The 19,294-nt window shown below is 38.4% G+C and overlaps 1 protein-coding gene across 1 annotated transcript in view; it reads left to right on the forward strand.

The window, feature by feature from the left end:
- The first annotated feature begins 1,822 nt into the window (after positions 1-1,822).
- The window catches only part of LOC140945430 (uncharacterized), a 106,440-nt gene continuing 88,968 nt past the window's right edge, over positions 1,823-19,294 (forward strand). Inside the window, exons 1-5 of the mRNA XM_073394455.1 lie at positions 1,823-2,465; positions 5,523-5,764; positions 13,253-13,833; positions 14,571-14,820; positions 18,285-19,062. Of these exons, the coding sequence (XP_073250556.1) occupies positions 1,823-2,465; positions 5,523-5,764; positions 13,253-13,833; positions 14,571-14,820; positions 18,285-19,062 (2,494 nt within the window). The remainder of the gene's footprint in view (positions 2,466-5,522; positions 5,765-13,252; positions 13,834-14,570; positions 14,821-18,284; positions 19,063-19,294) is intronic.

The following is a 19,294-nucleotide window of genomic DNA, read 5'->3' on the forward strand; positions in this document are numbered from 1 at the left end:
AGACACAACTTTCTTTCCGAGCTGCTGATGACAAACATGTTCACCTACCCATAATACACCCATAGCCAGAATTATGAAACAGTGTTTCTTAAGGTCTTCATTCCAAACAGTCTGAGCAGTACACAATAATGACATCATTCTCCTTGCATCATGGTCAGTTTTACAACAACAATTATAGAATCTGGTACCTCACTTCATCAGTGATGGTAAACAGTACTTGAGTCAAACCTCCATGTGGGACCAGTTCTTTTCTTTGGTGACCACATCCCATAAGCGACCCAAAAAAAAACACCAAAACTTCCCCAACTGAAGCACTACAGTTGGAATCTCTCGTGAATGATCCCCTCTCATAAGCAATCACAACCACTATTTTGGATGTTAGTTGATGACTTTACAAATTTCCCACTGTTGTTTGATTCATGTAAGTGACCACCTCCCTAAGATGACTACTCAATCTTTGCATTTCAGGTGGTCATCAACAAGAGTTTAATAGACTGAATTTGAATGAGAGCTCATCGTTTATACAACAAGAAAAGGGGAAATTAAGTTTATTGTTGCTGAATTTCTTAGAAGTAAAGGCACAAATTACCTCAAATACAAACAGTTTTTCTTAATATGCTCTGTGGTGACCTCTCATTTAAGTGACAAGTTTTTTTTCGACCCTTCAGTTCTACCAGAATATTGTGGAGAAGAAATGATATATTGCTGTGCCAACAAATTAAATCAGTTGATGTCAATGCACACTTGTATGTACACATGGACTGAGCCTAGCATTTGTCATTCTGCCATAATCTTTAAATTGAAGCTTTCAAAAAATTAATACTAAGATGATACAGTTTGTAGTAAAAGTGAAGAAGATCTCCCCTAAAAGTCTGTTGGCCAAATGTTCGTATACTGTCGGCCAACTGTCGGACGACAGTATACCAACTGTAAACCGACACTGAAACAAAAAGAAGTGTTATGATATTGTCACTCAACACCTGTAGGGCCATGCAGCTGCCACAAATGTATCTTGTTAAGAAAAAGTTCTCCTGCAAGGACAGATTTTCTTAAATATTTTATAATTTATTGTGTCACACAATCAAAGTGAGAAATCACTGTTACCTGTCCCTGCAGACCTTTTGCCTGAGTGACTTGTCACCTAGCTGTAACTGTCTCAGTATTAAATCTTAAAGAAAAGGTAAAAAACAATTAACTCTTCTTGGAATTAAACTCAGAGCCTTTGAGATCCTAATGGACCAGTCATAATTGCTACCACAGAAACCATAATTTTACCAAGAAAAATTCAAAGTATTGTATTAAAAATAAATGACGTAACATTCTTTAGCTCAAAAATCGATCCATCCACTGTCTGATAGAGAAAAGACCTTTCAGAAAATGGTTTGAAAATTAGTGGTCAGACAGCTGACCTGCTAAAGCAACTTTGGAAAATATGATTAAAACAGGAGAGACCATATAGAGCTTTGAAATATCTTTTTGCAAATATTGCTGGCTCTCTACAGATGTGGTATTACTATACCTGACATTGTTCATCTCATTCCATGACAACCCACCAAGGGTAATTTTGCACTTGAGTGATCATGACTTGTAAACAGAATGAAATGCCAGCACTTAAATAAGCTACGAGTATCAAATCAGTATAGTTAATAATATTGTGTAGTAATAAAAGATTTTTTAGTGCGTTTACACCATCTGCTCTAGAATTTCTTAATCTCAGTTCTCTAAAAATCACCTATATTAATGATATGATTTTGATTTTTGTATAGGTCACCAATTTTGTTATTTCTAGATGGTAAGAAGAACTGTTTTAACAATGTAAAACATGGAACATTATTCCAGTATAAAATTGAGAGCTTACTTAAAGTATGAGGACGGATTAGCAGTTTTGGATCTGAAGGGAAACAAACTCTTCAGGGTACCTGATGCAGTCGCTGAACTGAGTGAAATAGATAAACTTGTGTTGGATGAAAATAACCTGATTGATTTACCAGCAAGCATCAGCAAACTGAAAAATCTTATTGTGCTCAAATTGGATGAAAACAAGCTAACGACACTACCTGCTGAGATCGGTGACCTGAGGGAGCTGAGGGTGCTGTGGGTGAGATTAAACCAGCTGGTTGGTTTACCTACCAGTATACAGAGGCTGACCAAGCTTAAAGAGCTGCGTTTGAATGAAAATAAACTAACTGAACTACCTGCTGAGATTGGTGACCTCAGGGAGCTGAGGGAGCTGAACGTGAGTTACAACCAGTTGGTTGGTTTACCTACCAGTATACAGAGGCTGACCAAGCTTGAAAGGCTGAACTTGGATGCAAATAAACTAACTGAACTACATGTTGAGATTGGTGACCTCAGGGAGCTGAAGGAGTTGAGTGTGAGTCAAAATCCTTTAACTGTTGACGCAATAAGATGTGCCCTGCAGTTAAGGGAAAAAGGAGTACTTGTAGGAGTACCTGGGGTTGCAGGTGAGTACAGTGGATATTTTAGTTACATTTGGAAGTTCAAAAAAACCCGAGATAAAATTCCAGTATTTGCCTGTAGAAGGGAAGTCAGTTTTGTTTTCAGTCAATGTCACCAGCAATTATGACCTTAGCGTTCGGATCGTCAGCAAGGATCTGATCGCATGTGTCGGACATATATTCAAGGAGATCAACGGGGTCATAAACAGGATCAGGGGGATGATAAACACTCCCAAAATGATATTCTGAATTTGTTGTTGTTATCTTGCACCATACAGACTCAAATTCCAAGCTATCAGTGACATTCGACACTTCAACCTTCCAATCTTTCCGACAAATATCACCACCGGTTACCTTCCTTACCATAACATAGCCCTCTGGGCAAATCAAATGTGACAGGATTATCCTACTCAACCATGACTCCGAAACATAACAGATATCAATGTTATTGTTTCTGAGCTCAGCATATAGAGCCGGAGCTGCGTCAGGTTTTTCCAGGAACCGGGCATTCAAAACCATACACTTTGGCACAATCTTTGGTGCTGTAGGCCCTTTGTTGATTTTAATAATAGAGAGCGTAAGGGTCAACCTTGCCACGATAGGATGGAACAATAGTGGGTTTTTGAATAGCGGCGCTTATTGGTATTGGGGCGCTTGGAATGAGGGTGCTTATGCAATAGGGGTGCTTTAATATTACAATGGGAGTGCTTGTTCAGAAAAACTCATTCGAGGTGGGGGTGCTTATTAGAGAGTGGGCGCTTATTGGAACAAAGTTATAAATAAGTAAATAAATCTAGTTTATTAATAAAATCGTCGCGCTTAGCAATTAAAAGCGAATTACGCAATTATTTTACAAAGATGTAGATGTTCAAAATGGACTGGGCCTTACAATTATGAGAAGATATAATACATTAAATTAGATAAAAAAAACTAGAAACAAGAAATATATATCACGTTATACATTAAATTCCCTTAAGTTTCTAAATTACATGCCATGAACATAAAGGCACATCACCGGAAAAAGCTTCGTTTAAAGCGTTCAGTTTTGCAACTTATAAGGGATGGTCTGTCTTTGTTGCGAAGGGAGCGGTTAGTTCGTTCTCAATAGTTGTTTTTTTTTAGAGGGACAGGCATTTTTCATGAATGCAAACAACACATACTCGGAGTAGTCAATCGATAAAAATCGGTGCCGATTTATCAATCAATAAATCGATAAAAATCGGTAAATCTGATTTGATTGATATCGATTGTATCGATCAATCGGTAGAAATCGATGACACACTCGTTTCATTCATCGATTTATCTTGATTTTTACCGATTTCATCGATTTATATCGGAAGATATATCTGTTTATCTGTTCATTGAAAAATGAAAACTGATTTCATGCATACAGTAAATTAAATTTGTTGATTATTGAGTTGCAGTTGAGTGTCGAAGGATCAAACAGTTATCACCTTTTAAAAAATTCTTTCAAAAAATCTGAAAAATCTTCTCTTTTCTTCAAAACCAGGTTTAAAATCGTCTTTTGGGCCGAGTTATTCAAAGCTGGGTTAAGATAACCCAGGGTTAGTGCGAGATTTGAATTCAGATTTGAAAGCTTAAAAAGCATTTTAATTCTTTTTGTCTACACGATGATGATTGGAAGCTCTAAAAATAGCAGAGAAAATTATCCGACAAAATGCTTTAGAACACAAGAAAAAGAAAACCCGGTTAAATCTAACCCCGGGTTAAGCGCTAATCGGCCTTCGAACAACTGGGCCCTGGTTTGTAGCCGCCCAGTTTTTCACGATTTAGACCTGCCGCCCTTTCAAAATAACGTCGGTGTAGTTCCCGGTGTAGTTAAATCCCGGAGTAGCCAATAGATAAAAATCGAAATCGATAAAAATCGTTAGCAATCAAGTGATTTTTATCGATTGATGACGGAAACGGTGAAAATCTATACAGGGAAATCTTTGAATGAATTTCAGCCATCCCTTCGACTCGATGGGAGGTCTGAAATTCAGGCTAGGAAATCAGTTTACTAAGGTTGTATTTCTCGTGATACTTGCCTGCGAGAACTGAATGTAATTATAAAACCGAACCGTTTTTGTTATTATGTACGAAACGAAGAGTTTTAGAGAGAAACTTGTGTGTGTGATAGTTTCCCCAGTTAAGTTGTTAGTTTTCTCATTTTCATGTTCGTTGAGCAGTTGATATTCCTGGATGTGTTTTCTCAGCTGTACTATCTAACTCATGCCAAAAAACAACAATGGCGGACTTCCGTTATAAATCAATAAAATCATGAAAAGTCGATGATATCGATTGGACACAGCGATTTACTTTATCGATTTTCACCGATTTCCGTTATCAATCGATAAAAATCACTTGATTGCTACCGATTTTTATCGATTGACTACTCAGGGCACTTTTAATTCTGATGATGCAAAACAACACACTGATTTTACGCATCATTTATGATGTTTTGAACATGCATGGAGACTTGAAGTAAGCGCACAAAAGAAACAAGATTAAGATAGCAGGTGGATTGCTTAACAGTATCAAAAATAATCAACACTTAATTAAATCTATCGCATTGAAATTCAGTAAAATTATGTTTACCGTAGATTTGTTTTAATAACTTAAAAAAGACCATACTGAAAGATCCCAAGAAGGACAATTACCACTGGTGTAGGACTAAGACCTGGTTCAGACGCCGTACTTTTAATGTGCGGAACCTAACTGAATAAGTTCGACTTTGGAGCAACACTGGCGCGACATCTGATTCAGACGGCGTACCAAGTGTCGAACCTAAGTTAAGTTCGACAAAAGTTCCACAGCTTTAACGCTTTTGCCGCACCAAACTAAAACTGCCGTACCTAATTGATTCAGACGCCGCTCTTTTGCCGGACTTAATTCATCAGTTAGGTTCGGCACATGAGTGGAGCGGCGTCTGAACCGGGCCTAAGTCTTTGATGGAAATTACCTCCCCACCTCCTTGGTAAGTCAAGTGAATTTGAAGCCAATTAACTACGCAACCTCTAAGACATTACTTTACCTTAGGTAAGCATTCTCTTTTTTTAATAGCTCCTTTAGAAACAGAAGCACGTGGAGAAAAAGCACAACTCGATTATCAAAGTGCTCTGAAAGATGGAGCTGTTAATGTTTACCGTGGTCAAGTATTGCTTATTGGGCAGAATGGGGCAGGAAAAACAAGTTTGAAGAAGTCTCTCATCGGTTTACCATTTAATCTAGAAGAAAAATGGAATGAAGGAATTGAAGTGGATGGTACAGATGGAGAAAAGAAAGAAGATTCTCTTTTGAACCAGGTTTGTTATGGAAAATATGTAATTATTTCTAGATCGTTTTCTACCACGTTGTCCAGTTCTGGTTATAAAAAATTAGCGTTTTTATACCCGTACGTTTAGTTTAAACTAAAGTAAGTGTAGCTATGACTTTATTTATTGCCAAATAGGCGAATCTTTGTTTACACTTTTTGCCTCATTAACATATGCTTATCACTATCTGATGACGCTAGTAAAATAAAAACTCTGAATATTGAAAAGGCATAGCAGTTTCAGTTATCTCTGAAAATTTGAGCCCAATGCACCGAATGGTTTCGGAGAAATTCTCTCCTAAAAACCTATTTTACAGAGAATGTTACAGAGAATGTATGGCTCATATACTTTTTTGCCACACAACAGTTTCGCAGTTTTTGGTGGCTGATATTTCCTTAAATATTGCTTGCAAAGCGCTGAAAATTGCACAAACTGCTCAACTTAATCAGCTCTTCCAACTTTTGCATTTAGTTACTTCGGCGGAGCGGGATGTAAAGGATTCGCAACGCTCAGGAATGTCCCAAAGTTGATATTTTGGGGACAAGATTGGGCACGCAAAGTCTGTAGATTTTCGGTTTTATTCGGCTATTTGATCACTTCGATTACTTTGATTTATTTTTTAACTTATTCGAGGAATAAAGAACTATTATTTTGGCTTTCCCGGGGTTTGAACCGACTCACCTGTGTGACCCGTCAGATCAGAGGAGACTAAGTTGAGGGATTAGCCGATTGCGCTACTGCGGCCCAAGGCAGTTCGGGATGTGAAAAATAGCTATGAAATTATGCACTAGTTTCGGGACAAGATTGGGCGCGCAAGTTCGTGACTTTTCGGCTTGTTTCGGCTATTTCACGAAATGAGACCGGACTACTTAAGCAATAGAAAACGTTTTCCGTGTTTGCATAGCCTGACATAAACACTCGAGCGGTTGGGAGAATAATCGACGTTATGCAAACCCTCGACTTCGTCTCGGGTGTGCATAACTGTCGATTATTCTCCCAACCCCTCGAGTGTTTATATTAGGCTATGCAAACACAGTAAAAAAGTTTTCTATTGCTTTTATAAAATAACTTTCCCGAGAAAAACGCAAAACTCTTTGTTATGGCACTGATTAGTATAGGCAATAGCATGATTTGTAGTGATATTTGGCATAAATACCACGAGGGATATTTCAAAATTGTTATACGTAAGTTCACGAGCCGTTAAAAGAAATTCTTACCAGTCGCAAAGCCTTGTACGCGAGGTCTTGCACGCGTAATCAGTTCTTGTTTTGCAAAAATACGGATTTTTCTCACTTAAAATGTCCGCTTAAGCGAAAACAAAATTGACACAGCTTGTTTGTAAAGATTTTCCAAGTTTCAACCGACAGAGGAATGGGTAAATTAAGTAAACTTGTCGAGTTTTGAACTCAAAAAAAAACTTTTTCAAATTCGTGCTTGCGTGATTAGCACGCAACTTGACGTCATAACCATGTTTACATACTCCCATGCAAACACTCCTCTCGGCCAATAAGAGAGCGCCTACTATCTTAGTTATTTTATAATTCGTGATATCTTGAGATCACTTCGCTTTTAGTCTTTAAACAAGACGCTGTGTAAGCGTATATTTGGGCGTGGTCGTACTACGGGTATGATACTTTGAACATGCCTTATTGCAGCTAAAGAACTGTCATCATATCTTACCAGAGAAGACAAATCCTTTACTCCACTTGTTTGCTGAACCACACAGTGTATACAGTATGTCCCAAACCACAACAGAAATAGTGTCATTTCACGACAATGTTTGAAAATATGCACATCTTCAATGCAGACATGCTTGGAGCCAAATTACAACATAGGACATAATTGGTTACAGCCCAGAGAATAATGTTTACCTCAGCTCCACTGATACTGAAAGATGTGTTTTCACACCCATCACTTTGTACAGTGTATTCCGGTTACTAACAAGGGCAAATAAAGTTCCTTAAGTCCAGCATCCACAAGGGTTAATAAGAGAGTAACACATTGCAAAAACTGCTATAGGGCAGCACTATTTACAGGAACATTGGTAACTATTAACATTTGATATACTACAATTTTCAACATTGCTTGAGAAAAGATGAGGTTTAAAGGTGGCAATATGTACACCTTTAAGTTTATATATATCCTCATTCCTATGTAGAGTCTGAAAATATTGTACTAATTTATGCATGGATGGTATTTCCAACAATACACATGTCCCTTCACTATGACTGTTATGATACATATCTCTAGCATGAGAATCAAACACATTATATCCCCCAGCCTCAGTGCTGTAGATAATGAGTCGTAGTTCAGTGCCAAGAGTGTTTCAAATGCTGTAACCTGTGAGTGGCATATACAGTAGTGACGGATGTTACAAGTATAACTGTCAATGTATTCAAGGTGGAAAAATTGCTCACTGTAACCATTCCTGGCAATTCTGTTAACATTGACATAGATTGTCTTGCAAGCAGTGACCGACAAGAATATAAATGAATACCAACAATCATTATTTGAGTCATATCATCAACTTAAGTAATCTTTGTTATCTTACTGTAAATTAAAGCGCACAGACTCATTGCGACACATCGTTGTCCACCATTTTTCCCAAATTCTGTAACCGTGAACATTTCCTTGACAGTATGGAGCATTAATTGTTTTTGTAGCATCTACATAAACTGAAGGTCCTGAATTCTTCCCTATATCAGTATAAAGCTTAAATTGGCCAAAATTAACCCGGTGATTCAAACTGTTTTAAGCACTATAAAATGAATATTTACATGTACAGAGGGGCAAATTCTTACTTAGAAGCCTATTTGGATATCTCATTCCACCTAAATCGCCTGTGCTCTGATGCTTGGACGACAGATACACCTTCCCTCGTTTAGGAACTAGTTTTGGAGTTGCCCCTTAAGTAAAAACCTCACACTGTTACAGTTACTTCTGTACCTGTTTAAGTGTAAACCTTTTCTACTTTTAACGTAACAATGAATTTCAGACGACAATGGTGTATTTTTCCGAATACTCTTCCCTACAAAAAGTGTCACTTTCGGTGTTTTCTGTAACAAAGATTTTAATTTGTTCATTGGTAGTCTGCTAGTGGCATGACGGTAACCGGTCATTTCGTTCCATGGTCAGATCGTTGACATCGTTCCAAGTCAGCGTAGCTACTAAAACATGGAAGGACCAACAACCACCTAAAACCACCTAAAACCATCTACAACCACCTCAAAAAATTCAACAACCACCTACAACCATCTACAACCACCTCAAAAACATCTACAACCACTCGCAAACAATCTAAAACCATCTAAATGTCTGAAATAAGGCGAGACGACAACATGTCACGTACATGAAATACGAGAATCGAACAAAACATCCACTTCCCCCCAAAATCTTACACTCCCTGGTCCCTTGTATCATCAACCATTGGCTTAAATCACAAAATGAAATGCGAGATCATGCTAAGTATATTAAAAGACTTAAAGAACTTTACAAAATGAACTATCAAGTCACAAAAAATAATAAAATAAAATAACAAACTCGTAGTCGAAAGACTGACTTGATTTGGCTTTTTTCTACCCTGGGTACCAGTGAGACGTTTTGGTTCACGTTTCATTTGTTTACATAATAGCACAAGGTAGGGTTTCTCTCTCTCTCGGAGTCTGCTTCACTGCTGTTTTGTTCTGAGGTGGCGGATTACATTCCTAAGGACAAGTTAATTTTTTTAGCATCTGTTTATCATCCACCAAACATGTTTGTACATTCCCGGTGACTTCTTTAGATTAACCCTAGTGTCTTTCACACCCGTTTCCTGTGTCATCACGCAAGGCTAAACTCCCTTGCGTCACGACACAGGAAACGGAGACTAGTAGGTGTAATCATTGTTCTCGCAGTTGTACGAATGGTGACATGTATGCAATGGTGACTCATGATCACGTTTTGCTCCTGCTGAGATTCTAAATGAAATTTTCCAGACATATTCCAGATTTCCCACCATATGTAATCACTGGTAATGTGACATTTTAAACATGATTTTAAAACAATTAAAAATCACAAACCATCAGTTGTTGCTTAAATTATAATCAAATTGTCGATGAGTTTCACAAGAGAGAGGAAACAAAATCAAACTTATATCCCAGCCCTCCAACATATGAGGACAGTGCGGTGGAAGGTTTGTGTTAAGCTTAATGGTTGATGATACAAGGGACCAGGGAGAGTAAGATTTTGGCGGAAGTGGATGTTTTGTTCGATTCTCGTATTTCATGTACGTGACATGTCGTCTCGCCTTATTTCAGACATTTATACCTTGTTTTAGATGGTTTTAGATTGTTTGCGAGTGGTTGTAGATGTTTTTGAGGTGGTTGTAGATGGTTGTTGAATTTTTTGAGGTGGTTGTAGGTGGTTGTGGATGGTTTTAGGTGGTTGTAAGTCATTCCATGTTTTAGTAACTACGTCCAAGTCAGATCGTTCCAATCAATAGTCAGATCGTTCCATAAAATAGTCAGTTCGTTTCACATAAAAGTCAGTTCGTTCCACATATGAAAAGTCAAGTAAATCTTTCTAAATTTGTTGAGTGAACTTTATCGAGAAGAAAAACGTTTCGTTCATACCACAAGCTGATAAAATAATAATCGATTTAAAGTCGATTCGATCCATCCTAAATCGTTTGAAAAAAAACAAGAGTCGATTTCAACCAGCCACGGGCTTTAGCATTTAAACCGCCGCTTTGAGAGTTTTTGAGCTAGAATCGATCGATATTTTTGAAAGATATAGCACAACAAGTAAAAGCTAAGCCGTTCTGAAGGTACAGTATTTCGAAGCGCTTGTAACCTAAATATTTCTTTGCAGCGCCCGATATATGCAAATTTTGAAAACAACGCGAGTTTCGAATTACAATCTCGATTTTATGGTAATTTGTCATGCCAAAAATATAATGGACTAACCTGATTTAAACCGATGAAATTGTAAGTTCTGTTATAAATAAATTTCCTATGACGAGATCTCAATTCAACTTCTTTTATTTCCTCCACAACACAATTACTAGCTCATTGCCTTCTCCTGTCGTCACCTCGCTGTCACACAAAACTTGCTGCTAATGCAAAATCCCGACGCACAGCATCGTATGAAAAAACACAACACGCAATAAAAAAACAAGTACATTAACCGTCACCCTGCTAAACAAAATTGAATAATAAAAATAATTGTTGCAGTTATCACAGTAGTTCCAAAAGAAGCCTCAGTCCCTTTTGGTTTCAATTGTTGACAATCGTCTCTTCCTTCATCGGAAAAGATTTTTATCACAGGCAACTCGCTGTGTTCCGCAATCACTATTGTCACACTGATAACCAGCTAAACAAATCTTGCAACTCTAAACTTGTTCAACATCCTCTATTCCAACTCTTGTCCATTTTACACGTACACTTCCGATATTCCGATTTGTTATTGCGTCTATGGGGTCCATGAGTCTTTGATGTCATTGAATGTCTTGATAATTTCCTTTGTTTTTCTTTGAGCTCGCGGACCAGCCGATTCCGAAAACACTCAGTGTTATTTTTTAGTGTGGGCCTACCGCCAACAGTGTGTGCATTTGTAAGTTTAACCCGGGATAACATGATTGAACAATATATTAACGCGTCCCTCGAAACGCCGCGGCCAAATGTTATCCAAACTGCTTCTCACTGCTGCTTCGAAAAATTTCGGATCAAACGATATCTAAATCGTCCCTTATTGGATTATCCACTCGACCTAACAAAATCGACCAATCACAAAAAATGGACATAAAATGAAGAAAACAGCAAATTCAGATGACCTCTTAGGAATCATACAATTAAAACTGTCTTTCTATGATTGGTGCATTTCGATCCTCATGTCAAAAAACTGTCAGACGTCAATCATCTTAGCGGACCTCTTAGGAAACGAAAGTTTTCTTCAACGGGTTCAAAAGGTCATTGTTTATGATTTGTGATTGGTGGATTTCGATCCGTTTTTTGAGTTTCTGTGTTTCAAGGTTCGTCGCTTGTGATCTTCTTGTGACCAAAACCCGACGTTAATATTCCAACTTTTTTTGATAAATTTCATCCCTGGACTTCAGACTTCCAAATTTCGATGAGGCAAAAATACTGAAGATTCAGACTAACTTTTGAGATCGTAAAAGTGCGATTAAGTGCCGTGTGCAAGCAGAGCTTTCTTTCCCACATGCCTCTTACCTTGTACAAGACATTCGCCTCGCTTCGCTTGTTTACTTGCCTTGTTTACGTTAGCACGTATTGCGTGCCTATTGCACATTTGCGTCAAAACAAGCCGTTTCCATTACTCTATTTGGACCACGCCCAAATAATTACTCGAGGAATAAGTAGAGGATATAACATGGTCGCGCAGAGACGCGAAATTTGTCTTCGAGTGTTGAAAAACATTTCACGAGTGAGCGCTCCTTTCGAACTGTTTTATGATGAATTTAAAGTTACAAAATGCTGCACAAAGACGTTTTGTCTTTGTTGAGTGTTACATAGTAAAATTGCTGTCATGCGTTGCGTGACTTTCTCGCACGTTCTGTACGTTTTTGATTATCTATTAATAATTAATTAGCGCATGTTTACATTTCAGCATGAGTCAGCAGATTTGCATCAGTTACTGAAATCATAAAATATGTCGAAAAGCTACTAATATTCGCCTGTTTAGTATTTTCTAGAACGTTATGTCAAACGGTATACAACTTCCAAGCGAGTTCTTTTGACGAACTAAGTTTTTTTCCAGCGAGCTGGAGTGCTGTGTTTAGTTAAGTGTGACGATGGTCGATTTCAAATTCTGTGTTTACAAGTTGGCGGAAGCCGTAAGATATCTGAAGTTCAAGTGAGGGTTTGTTATTATTAGCAGAGGCTGTTTAGTTTGACTTAAGTTCAAGTCAAGTTTGTGTTGGCGGATGCTGTGTTTTAAAGCTCTGTAAAGACTATGTTGCTTTGGTATTAAACTTCTTTCTGTTAATCCGACATCCCTGCGTGGTGATAGTCAGTGAATAATTATCCTCAAAACTTTCGAACTCGTAACATTGAGTTTTAGCCAATTCCCGGCTCAACGTAATTGACTCCTTACCCATGCCTTACATATCTTTAATCAGTGCAAGAGACTACTATGTTGTTTTTGAAGCCTGATGTAAGAAAAATAGAGAATTCTTTTTTCACTGTTTGTATGTCTTAGCAACAGTGATCTTTTCACATGTAAAGATATGAAGTCTTCGCTTGAAAGCACACGTTATTTCATTGGTGTTTATGTAATAAAATAAAGCATTCACGGTCATCAATAATAACTGTAATTGTTAAATGATAGATCCAGGTACATTTTGACTTTCGGAATTAGAATCAACAGTTATATTGCTTTTCGTACTCTGTTACAGGTTGGTGATCCAAGCGAAGACAACGTTAGTGAACTCACATTAACAGGATCTGATCAGGAGTTAATGATTGATACTTTTTTTACCTTCAGGCTGAAGAAAATGTTGTCAGTTTTGAAATGACGGAATTTGCTGTACAACACCTGTATTATGGTTCCCTTCCTTTATTTTTAACGTCACGTGCGCTGTACATCTTAGTTTGCGACCTCAGCAAGTCACTGCATGACACAGCCAAGCCCCGTGTGAGACACGGATCTGGTAATGTTGATTTGGAAAACCCAAATGGAGAAACAAATCTCGAGAATTTGTTGTCTTGGCTGTCTACAGTGCATAGCGTCGCGCAGATGAGAAGAGAAACCTCTGACGATGCAGAAGGAAACCTGTCTTATCTGCGGCCCCCAGTGATCATTGTAGGCACCCATGCAGACAAACCATTTGAAGACATTGTAACAATGAAAACAGAAATCCAGAACGCAATTGCTGGTAAGGACTATGAAGGACATGTGGTGCGGCCTATCTTCAGCATTGAAAACGCTGCAAAATTAATTCGAAGAAGGATCAAGACAATGGTTTTCGGGAAAGATGAAAACATTGATGAGATCCAAGCTTTAAAAGTCAAAATCATGGAAGTGCTGAGACAGGAACCTTACATGGGGGAGAGGATACCTATAAGGTAAAAAATGGTTGTACAAAAACAGAATCCATTAAAGTAAATATTAAATAAATTCTTGTGAAGGTTTGAGCTGTGAGCGCACTGAAATTACTGTTTATTTGTATGGCATTTGTTTTCGCCAGTCCTTGTAAGATTTTTCTTTGATGTGTAGTGTGTTTCAGGTATCTTAAGTAACTCAGGGACTGCGACGCTTTATAAAAGCGTTACCGGAAAACATCTAAAGGCTGGTTCATTGTATAGTCCTTTACTTGGGTTAAAAAAGATTACAGCGAGGACAGAAAAATGCAGTGTTTCCTGTATGGGCCACCTGGCGGTAATAAGAAATGAATATACCGTTGATTGAAACAAGTTAACCATGAAAAGCAGTTGCATGTGGCTGGCCTTAAGGAGTATTCTACCCTGAAGGGTTTGATAATCTTATTTCGAATTGACCAGCTGTATTAGTTAAGCTCATTTAAGCTTATATTTATCTCATTTTAACTTAAGAAAGGCCATCAATACTAATAAAAAATCTTTACGGCTTTTCATGTGTGCATGCCTCTGGTCCCGGTTGGTCAAACGATGAATCACTATCAAGCGGAAAAATATTAGGAAGCCTAAAGGCACTATCCATTGGAATTTGGACAGTGGATAGAGTTATGCACCTTTCGCACAACTGGGCCCTGTACTTCAGTCAGTACAGGTATGTGTCGTGACATAGATACTTAATCAATTTTCTCTTTGCTTTTATTAACTAGATGGTTACACTTTGAGAAGGTCATCAACGCTTTGCTTTCCAAGCCAGTTTATTACCTGAGTATAACGAGACTACGGATGTATGCCAAGGAGAAGTGCTTCATCCATGATCAGGAAGAGTTTACCACTGTGGTGAATTACTATCATGACCTGAGAATAATTATCAAGCACCGTAGCACAGTCATCTTGAATACCCAGTGGCTGATAGACTTGTTCGGGCGGCTGATCACTATTCCAGATTTTACGAAAATGGTAGGAAATACATTTTAAACGTGTTGTCAAACTTACAACAGTTTATAATGGCCCCCATTTTGGATGATATCACAGGTGTCTAACCGTGCTGTAGCTTATAAAAATGATTATATCAAGTGCATTGCGCGCTATCTATTTGAAAAGGTCAACTGTTCCTCAAATATTTGTAAACAGCAAAATCGTAGTGCGTTGGGCTGCTATTTAATATTTTCCTAGTGTAAAACAGTCAGGATAGGCGTTTTCTTGTGGATGTAATTCTGAAAAAAAATCTTACCCGACCAAACCTATAACAACTGAATTGGTACTAACGCCTGGTCAGCAGTCGTCCCTGTAATCAACCCGCTTTACTGACGTCACTAAGAATAAACTTTATAGTTAAACATTTTCACTGCCCTTTCTTATTTGAACGTTGTAATATCCCAAGAGGAATCTTGTTTCAATTTCGAAGGACATCAGGTAGCATCACGAGGTACCCGCTAACAAGGAGAGGAGCGTATAACCAATTTACCTGCAATTTACCCTTTATGTGGGCTCAAAGGAATTTGACAAACAAACAGAGTGGAAATACAGATTGTATATATAAAGGAAGCCTGACTTTTCACCGCCCTAACTGTTGCACACGCGGAGCGAGTTGCGAAAAATTTATAACACTGCTCAAGCTAGACAAGAAACGGAGGAGTTAAGCTTGTACCAATTAGGATTGTCTCCTACGCTGACGTCCTTTTGGCTCTTCAAACACCCTTACCAACTAGATTACAAGTAGTCTCTCATTATCCTCAGGGATAGTAGAGCGAGCGAAATACACGAGCGCGAGTGAGAATTGCCACCCGCGATGAAGGTGACACGCGCTCCTGTATTCTGCTCGCTAAAATATCACAGAGGAAAATGAGGGACCACTCAAAGGCTATCCCCAGCAGTATAGGAGGCACAGAATCACCCTTTTTTTGCGGTGGAATCTTCGCTGGAATACATTAATGCCGATGACGTCATAACCTTTTGTGTGTATCTCATGAATAAAATGTGGTTGGATCTCTTTAAAAGAAGGTCATATTTTAACCCGTTGGACAGGTTTTCTAGTTATTTCTTGTTAGATGAAGGTGTTGGTTTTTGATTGCTTGACTAAAAACTAGGAAAAGTATTCATTGGTTGATTCAAGTTGTCGAAGGAATAAGTGCTAACTCGCCCGTGACTTAAAATCACTGATTCATAACGTAGTTATGCAAGTTATATTTTTCATTTTTCAACAAGTTGTTCGAAGTTGGTTTATTGATTCATGGCGCGCAAATCGTGAATATTTAATGAAGACGAAGGCAAACTGCTTTTGTTACGTCACGCTTGGATTATTGTAACAGTTTATACTGTGGGTTACCCAAGCGAGAAATAGACTAGCTGCAACGTGTTCAGAACTGTGCCGCACGCTTGGTTTCAGGAATAAGACGATCTGACCATCTAACTCCTTTCATGGAAGACTTGCACTGGCTTCCTGTTGGCGCTCGCATCGATTTTAAAATATCGCTTTTAGCATTTTAAATTTTCAACGATTTAGCTCCTTACTATTTGACTTCACTCCTTCTCAAATACCAGCCGGCTCGTTTACTCCACTCATCTAATAGATTGCTTTTACAAGTTCCTTCTGTTAATACCGTGACTTACAGACACCGCTCATTTTCATATTATGCACCGATAATCTGGAACAGTCTGCCTGATCATATCAGCAGCGTTTGAAAACTTTTCTTTTTCAGTGTAATTACTATATATAGTTTCATTGAGACGTTATTTACTATTGTAAGCGCATTGAGAATTCTTTAAATGCGCCATAAAAACCTACTATTTAATATTATTAAACTAGCCCTTTCTACCACAAAAACAGTTTTTCACTTTCCCGCATCCCTCTTTTGCATTTCCACATTCCACCACCACAACCACCTTTCTCTTATTTTCCCTCAGCGCGAGGTTATGGCGAACGTTGTAAAGAAAAGAAAACCTGACTTCGTAAATCTTTCTACAGGATTGGAAAGGATTGTGTGACCAACCAAACGGAGGACTGCTTAGAAGGCTGTGCTCTTTACTTTTATTCACACAGTAGTACTTGCTAGGAAGGCTACGAAACCTTTATTATATATCTGTCTGGATTTGATAAAAGGTACGTCCAGAAATTTCAAGTGCGTTTTAACAATTTGACCCTTGAGGTCATTAAAAAGAAGTTGAAAGTCGCTAGTTAGGGCTTAAAACGGACGAATTAATCGCTGGCAATACACGAAAAGTTGCTCTTGGCAAAAGCGACAGATTTGTAACGAAACGAACAACATTTAAAAGCACAGAAATAATAACCTTTCATTCTCTTAAACTATGAGGCTCATAGCGAGATGCCCGACTGAAAACAGAACTAGAATCCACCTTTCTTGACCCCACAATCGGTGGTCTAAGACAAAATCACTTCAACTAAACACTTACAAAGCGTTTTCATGTTTGTACACAATATTCTTATAACACGAGCGCCACGACATACCTGAAATCTGTCTGTCAACAACTTCAGGAAATCACACAATTAACCACGTTCGCGGCACTGATAAAACTATCCACAACCAACCAGACACGATGTTTCCACACTTAATACGGGCGAAATATCATCACATTACTCTCTCTCAATAACTCTCGCTTTCTCCACATAAATCATCACATGTAAACTTTGCTGACACCGTCGATTTATTCAATATCCCGGATGTAGACGAGCCGTTTTGAAAGGGACACATGGACGCTGGCCTTCAAAACAAATTTTTACTAAGTCTCTGGCCTGGTCAGAAATCAGCATCAATTTTGCTCTCGCCGAATAGTTTTAACTCCTAAAAGCTACTTTTTGAGGCCAGAGACTCGTCACCGCTCACATCAAAGCTCGCAATATGATGCCTTTCCGTCTCAAGCCCGAGATCAGTGTTTCACCTGTTTAGCCAACATGAGACGATATACGGTAACATATTGGACGACGGCAGACTTAGCCAATCGTGAGACTTGTTCCTTCATAAGGCTTAATGATACCTTCCGGAAAACTTTGCTGCAGGCGGCCAAAAAAAACTAGAAAATCAACCGACCACGGAAAACAACTTCTACCGCGCGCGGTGTTTTTTTTCTATTGCAGCTTTTAAGGGGATTTTTGTACTGAAGAGATCGTTAAAAAAACAAACAAACAAACAAGAATGGTCAAGTACTGAACAAGCCTCAAATGAGACTGTTGCTAAAAATTTCTGGAGGTACCTTTTATCAAATCCAGACAGATATACATCCATACGCAAAAACGGAAAAATCTAGATCTTTTTCTTTGTTTGGTTACTTAAAATATTAAATGAGATAACCAACAATTTGCAAGTGCAAAAATTAACTAGCTTAAAATGCTCAACATGATAAGAATTATAAAACTTTTTTTTAATAAAAGTTTTGTTAATGTCCTTCACCTTATTCCGTCTTAGGTTCCTAAGATTGTCAAACACTGGATGGTACTCGAAGAAAACGGGGTTCTCTCGATGGAACTGGTTGATTTTATGTTTTCCAATTTTCTCCTCAAGGGTGTTGCCAGGAAAGACATTCTGGATTTGATGGAACAATTGGGATTGATTGCAAAATTTTCATCTTTAAAGACAGGAGAAAAATACTTTGTTCCATCTCAACTCAAAGCGTCGCCTGATTCTCTTTGTTCCGTGGCGCCCACAATGCTCGACCCTTGTCCCCTATACGTTTACTTTGTCAGCGGTTCTATCCCCTATGGTTTGTTCCCGCGGCTTGTTTCTCGATCTGTCCGTTGGTGTTCTGAGGCTGGTCCAACTCAGCCACCTGTCCTGTACCAAAATGGAGCGTGGTTCGTCATTGGGCAGCAGACTTTTCATGATTTTGTTCTTATTTGTAAGAAGAAATTTATTAAGTTTTTTATCAAGAAAAGAAATCAACTTCAGGAGATCTCTGTGGATGACACAAGCGAACTGGCAGTGCAGGTTCGTGAGTTTGTGGAGGCAACTTTGCAAGCTTTGTCACGTGATGTCTATAAAGGTAGAATGCATTATCAGATTCGGGTCGCCTGTCCGTATTGTCAGCAGGAGAAATGCTCAAGCCATAATCAGATTGCATGTTCTCATGAAAATTGTCTTCACCTCGTTGAGTTAAGACAAGGCGATCCTCTGATTTGCAAAAAGAAACCTGTAGAGGAAATACTCTTAGTTCCGGGACAGGACAAGTGGTTCTCACAAAGAGAAAGTAAGGTAGGTAGGAGTGAAATGCGATCTCTAGCAGTGCTGTTAGCATATTACATCAATCGGATACACATACTACTAAAAATTATGTCCGTAAAAGATTGGCCATGTATTTCAACTAAAGAGGCTTCAACAAAGTCTATGCATGTGCTTTGTTAGGTTATAGTATGATGTACAACGTATGCAGTGTAAGAGAGGGCTTTGTTGCTGTCAACTTAGCGAACATTGGTACGTAA

The sequence above is a fragment of the Porites lutea genome, chromosome 8 (genome assembly GCF_958299795.1).
Source record: "Porites lutea chromosome 8, jaPorLute2.1, whole genome shotgun sequence".
NCBI lineage: Eukaryota > Metazoa > Cnidaria > Anthozoa > Scleractinia > Poritidae > Porites > Porites lutea.